Raw genomic sequence first — 6,000 nt, forward strand, 5'->3', positions numbered from 1 at the left:
GGGAAGTGATCATGATGATGGTGGGAAAACTTATAAGACGAAAGGAGTCTTCATCACAGATTGCAATTGCATGTCCATGCCTTCTTCTTTTTTGCCCATATCATATGCATAAAGGTTGAGAAAATTTAGAATTTTATCACTTTGGCTTTGGTATCTTATAATAAATTCTAGCAACATATTTGAATACTGCAAAATTTTAAGATACTACTAAGAACAATAACAAAGATTTCATAATATAAAACTTGGCTTAGAATCCAGTTTTGTTCTTACAAGTGTCTAATCTTTGATAGAACTGTTTCATATGTGATGTTCAAGAAGTTTACATAAGTGTATACAAATAAGCTTGCAAATACAACAATGAGGAATCAGATATTATGAAGAAGAGAGTCTGCTACACTAAATAAGAGACTCACACCTCACTAACTCTCTAACATTAGAAAGTATCCAATGATAATGTTGCTCCTTTATGAAGTAGATGATCAAGTTTCGAACGTCCAGAATCAATCATCAAATTGCTGAAATCGACTGTTTTATTCTTCCATGTTACAGGCAGCATGCTTGGTTGACACCATGTTGAATCATCTACTTAGAACAACCAAAAAGCCTTTACTTTTAATGGTTTGGAACACCTTCAACTGGAAGAAAAGGCCGACATCAAATGGAGTCGATGGATCATTTTACAGCACATGAATATACCTCCACATATAGCAGGGCTTCAGCAATTTTAACTATCGTGTGAACAGAGCCACACGAACAACAGCTTGAAAGAGAAGGAAAACTAACATTTTAAGTCACAAGAGTTTAAATACTTGGAAGCTCTGAGAAATGCATTTCCAGCATCGGCATCACCACAAAATCCGAGTCCATGATGGTGGTATATTAAGGTTCTTCAGCTCTTTTTCAGAACTAATGATGGATGGATTCCACTTCTCAAGTCACTAGCACTGTGACATTCACCATGTAAGACAATTTGCACATCAGGCTGAAGTCTGTATTCACCATGTAAAGCTTCCTGCTACTAAAACTTGCAAGCATGTTCATCGGAGGCTTCCATCGAGGGTCCGGTCTCCTAGGTTAAGAGTAGGTTGAGGGTTTCACACCCTGCACATAAAGGAACTAAAATTAGTATCCTTGTCAATGGTCATTCTACTATATAGTTCATGCTATAAAAACAATCATGCAATTCCATTGCGATCGTGCAACCAGCATGTCAAGAAATAGGGTAGCAAGGTAATCAATGAGAAATGAAGTTCATGAGCACTTATATCTGATGATACACTAAAATAACTTCATGAAAAGATGCATCTACAAGTGAAGATTCAATGCCTGCAGATGTCAAAGAAGCTCAAGTGATCACTGAAGCAGCTAGCATAATCCATGAAGAAGTGGTCAACAGGATATTTTCTAATGGAGAGCCTTCATAAAAAGCAAAAAGAACTCAGAAATAACACAGATATAAAATCTCAGACAAGTCAAGAGATTTAGGGTACATTTTAATTCACAACAGTATGTCTGAAGGAATCAACTCTTTTTGTTATGTTTTTCCATCTTAGCACACTTCCTGGAAGGCCTTCACTGTCAGTTGAATAAAATTGAGAAGAAAATTAACACATATTAAGGTTGGCATTTAGTTACCATGGATAAGAGAAGAAGACATCATGGATTTTATATGACAAACGAATCCGAATTTAGGTTCAATCTAAACATGAAACCCAAAAAGTACAACCCACATCTGAATTAGTGAGCTTGAAGCAAGCCCAGTCGATTTCGTTATATTAGGTAGCTAGTCAATTAGATTAGATCAGGAACTTCTTCATACTAGTTTTCTTCACAATGAACTAAACTACATTCATAATTCTGGAAAGTTGCTCTTACCATCTTGTTTGATGTCCAATCTTTGACGAACCTTCAGCAGTCACATGAATAGGGATCCTACAGATTCAACATGAGATTCACTATGAGGTATAGCCCTGTTCTTATAAGTTTCTTGATTTGCTCAAGCATTTATTCTTCACTTTTTAGTTCAATTTTTTTCTTTATATATTTTTTGCTTTTAATTATTCTTTGGCAAACAATACAATGATATAATCTAGTTTCCATGCCAATATTGTTTATCCCAATATAAAATTCCATGTTTGATACTGGATTTACTCATCATCTTTCATTCCTTAACCAAACAATATTATCAGTAACTGGTGCTACAACATATATCTCATGACTTTTCACATCAGATTATATGACTGTACAACTTAGTTTATTAGCTAATATGGTGACATTAGCAACTGAACATTTTTTGGTTTCAAAGGTTTCTAATATCTATATATTAACCATTTAACACTTGATTTATAAGAATTTATTGTCTAATGTGTCCCGACATATCTGTTCCACCTTCTTGTAAAATTGAACTCTTAACAAATATTAAAATCTAATTACATGTTTGTATCCATTTATTGTGTACATCTTTTAGTGTTTACAACAGCTTTTGTGTAAGATAAAAGCAAAAGAATTTGTGTATTTAACTACTTTGCATATATATACACTTTCACTACTTCAAATTTTTTGTATATATTATAACACTTCTTACAGCTTGTGGGTCTCCAACTTTGGTCCTTGAAATATACATGTAGCTTAATCAATTTATTTAAGCAAGCCAATCTAAGAGTGAAAGACACTGGTTGATCTATTTACTTTGAAATACTGAAAATGAAAAATGAAAAGACATGGAATACGACAAGAATTTATGGAGTGAGATTATCTTGATGAGTCAATAGACTCAGTAATATACAGTTTTAAGAAAGAAAGTAAAAGGAAAGTGACATTTTTCTCATCAGTACAATGCCACCAATAACAGTAGCCAACTGAACTTCTGTAGCAGTCATGCTTATTTTGGAGAGGCACTCAATGAACAAATTAAAATCATGATGCTGGCAACTAGGGAACTCTTTCCAGCTCTCTCTCTCTCTCTCTCTTGGGAAAATACATAAGACAAAATGGAAAAAGAAAAAGAAAGTCTACTTTTCATTGTAAAATCATTGAAATAATTGCCAGCCATAGATGTCATAGACTTCTCTTAGGAGAATTTTTCTTCTTTTGCCAGATAAGGTTACCTGCATCTCTGGAATCCCTCTAAATCTTTTATGCAGGTTACTATTCCTGTTCACAATAATTTTTTGTCCTAATTACAACAATTTGAGATTTAGAGTATCAAAAATGGTAATCCAACCTCAAGAATGTCATTCAATTTTAATATAAACCAAGGACAAATTAAATCCATTTACATTCCCGCTATAGAATATTACCAGAAAAGCTTGACAACAAAAATGCTAAATAGTGAAGAGTGAAGGATAAAAGAACAGCAACACAATTCACAAGTCTTTTACTCGACATTATTAAATCTATAGTTAATTGGCCACCAACGATAGAATTTCTTATTTGATGTAGCAAGAGACCTGCCCATGTCATTCAATATGTACCACAACCTATAACAATAAACCAACAAATCCTATCCCCAGTCACCATGTACCAAACTAAAGAGGTATGACCCGTACTCGCAGTAGTGCCACAACCCAAAATGTTCCATATTCTAGGTAACTGTTGACTAGGATAAAGTTTGAGTTATTATTACATGACGGTCCACAAGCACATCTAAGATGTCAAAAGAAGCTCATAGGTATGTGGAAGGAGAATAATCATGTGAACATTAACATATAATTTTTGTTACTACAGTCAAAGTTATCATAATTAATAACATAACAAAGTGAATTGTAAGTATTAGTTCTCACAGAAATGAGCCATCAGATACATCTAAATGCAAACAAAAAAAGAATAAAGAGAAACAAACAATCAAGTATACACGAACTACAATTTCAAACAAGAATGTAAACAACTTTCCATGCATAACTGAATCAGCAACATCAAGAACATATGGAAAATCCACATAATCTATTTTCTATAATCTATTTTCCAGTTATATACAATAAAGAAGATGTTCAAAGATGAACACAACTTAAACATGCATCTTCCAAAACATTCTTCCACTGTCAACTTAATGTACATCAAAGAATATCACTAGATTGTGCTTAATTTGTAGAGTATGAAGCATCTATATCATGCACACATGATACAAGAGAAGTTGATACAAGGGAAGGCTTACGCGTGACTCGTGGCATCAATACAAAAGGCACAACTCTGCTCAAGTCAAAGTTTCAGTTGCTCCATATCTTTTTTGCTTATCCCTCCATTACGACTTCCTTCCATTGTCTCCTCACCTTGCTCGTTACAAGGATTTGGCCTTAGACAGGAGCTTGCCTCTTTTGTGTCTGATGACCCTGGTCTTTCAGTTAGGAATTGTTGCCAGAATACATCATTTACTCCACCTGTAGGGATTGCAGGTGCTTCATTACAAGTAGGCGAAGCCTCCCATGAGGATACAGCTTTTGCATCAGCAGAGTCGCCAATCGTGCTTCTATCATTTCCAACTGGCAGAGTAAGATCATCATCTTTTTCCGTATTAGATGCCTTGAGATCAGTGGCATGAGCTGGTCTGAGATCTTTGATACTGACTGGACTTCGATCCACCAAATCTTGATTTTTACCAGGACACTTACTACTATCTATTTGCATCGTAGACGACGCAAGCGTCAGACTCAAATGGCATGGAAAGAGCCCATCATCAATTTCCCCGATAAACAAATCAATCTTTGTTGGACAAGCCGGTGCCTCTGTGTCACAAAGCTGTAGTGTCTCATGTACCAAAGGAGGGCATTCCATTGGCTCCTGACCACAGCCAGTTTGCTTTGGCTGCGAGCTGCCATTATCTTCGTTGGAGCTCTGAGTTCTGACCATCACCAAATTATCATCTGGAATAGCTGAGCACAACTCTAATTTTAGCTTGTCGCAAAAGTCCAAATCAAGCATGCGCCCATTCTCGGGCTTGGTGGTGCTACTATGATCATCACAAAAACTGTTTTCCGAAGTCTCCTGGCAGTAATCCGCATCCAGTGGCAACCTCCTTTTCTTATGGATGTATGAGAAGTCCACTGATGAGGCTGCAGCCATCTTCACGAGATTCTCCATAAGCTGAGGGTTCTGCAAGGCCCGCTGCACGAAAGCAACCATTTTGAGCTGCCGCTGCTCCATATCTGCCAGCCTGCGCTTGAGATCCTCGATCTGAATCTCGGTCCCCGACTGCTGCTGCTCGAACTTTAAGAGACTATCCTTGAGGCCAGCTTTCTCCTTGTTGAGCCGATCGATCTCCTCCTCCAGCACAGCCCTCTCAGAGTCAGCTAGGCCACCTCCCGGTGGGTGACTGTGGCTGTGGATGGGCTTGCGGCGGCGAATGTTCGCGAGCAGGCGCTTTTGCCCCTTGACAAAGTCCTCGTTCGCGAACTCCCACCGCTCCGAATCGATCTTCCTGAATCCCTACACATCAAGATCCAATTTTGACTCCAAAACTAGGTTCATCTCCCCCAACAGAACCTCGATCCGCGAGAATAATCGAGGACAAAAAGATGCCAAACCCGATCATCACCACCGACAAAACAAGCAACCCAAAGATCACTCCAAGATTCGGATTTGACATCAAACTCCCTCGCACCGGATCAACGAGGCGAACAAAGCGAGGAAAAGGGCTAGGGCTTCGCGTCCTTACATAGGTATTGAGCTGGCGGATGAAGCTGGAGAAGTTGTTGTGCTTGAAGTAAGTCGGGAGCAGGCGGGCGGCGAAGTCGGGAGGGTTCCAGACCACGAAGCTCGCGTTGGTGGAGCTCCAGGACACGATGTCGTCGGTGGAGGCGTCGTCCACCATGTCGTACGTCTTCAGCAGGAAACGCGCCGGCCCGCCACCACCGCCGCCGTCCATCTCTCTCCCAGCCTATTCCCGTGGCTCACCGATCCACCAATGGGGTTGGGCCAGCACGTCGGCCAAGAATTCAACGGGACGCGTTTGGTGACGGCGGCGATTCCTCTCTCTCTCTCTCTCGCTCAATCGGTTGCATGCAC

The 6,000-nt window shown here is 39.0% G+C and overlaps 1 protein-coding gene across 2 annotated transcripts; it reads right to left on the minus strand.

The window, feature by feature from the left end:
- Positions 1 to 605: 605 nt before the first annotated feature.
- LOC135640054 (heat stress transcription factor A-5-like) lies at positions 606 to 6,000 on the minus strand. Of its 2 annotated transcripts, XR_010497143.1 has the most exons (4): positions 5,651 to 6,000; positions 4,154 to 5,421; positions 784 to 1,101; positions 606 to 635 (listed from the first exon to the last, which is right to left on the minus strand). XR_010497143.1 is itself a non-coding variant. In XM_065154164.1 (3 exons), exons 1-2 carry the CDS (start codon positions 5,858 to 5,860, stop codon positions 4,198 to 4,200), a joined length of 1,434 nt encoding a protein of 477 aa, XP_065010236.1. In that variant the 5' UTR covers positions 5,861 to 6,000; the 3' UTR covers positions 606 to 1,101; positions 4,154 to 4,197. The 2 variants fall into 2 exon arrangements, 1 of the variants encoding a protein (XP_065010236.1); XM_065154164.1 differs by having other exon boundaries at positions 606 to 1,101.

This window comes from Musa acuminata, chromosome BXJ3-6, assembly GCF_036884655.1.
Source record: "Musa acuminata AAA Group cultivar baxijiao chromosome BXJ3-6, Cavendish_Baxijiao_AAA, whole genome shotgun sequence".
In the NCBI taxonomy this organism is placed as follows: Eukaryota; Viridiplantae; Streptophyta; class Magnoliopsida; order Zingiberales; family Musaceae; genus Musa; species Musa acuminata.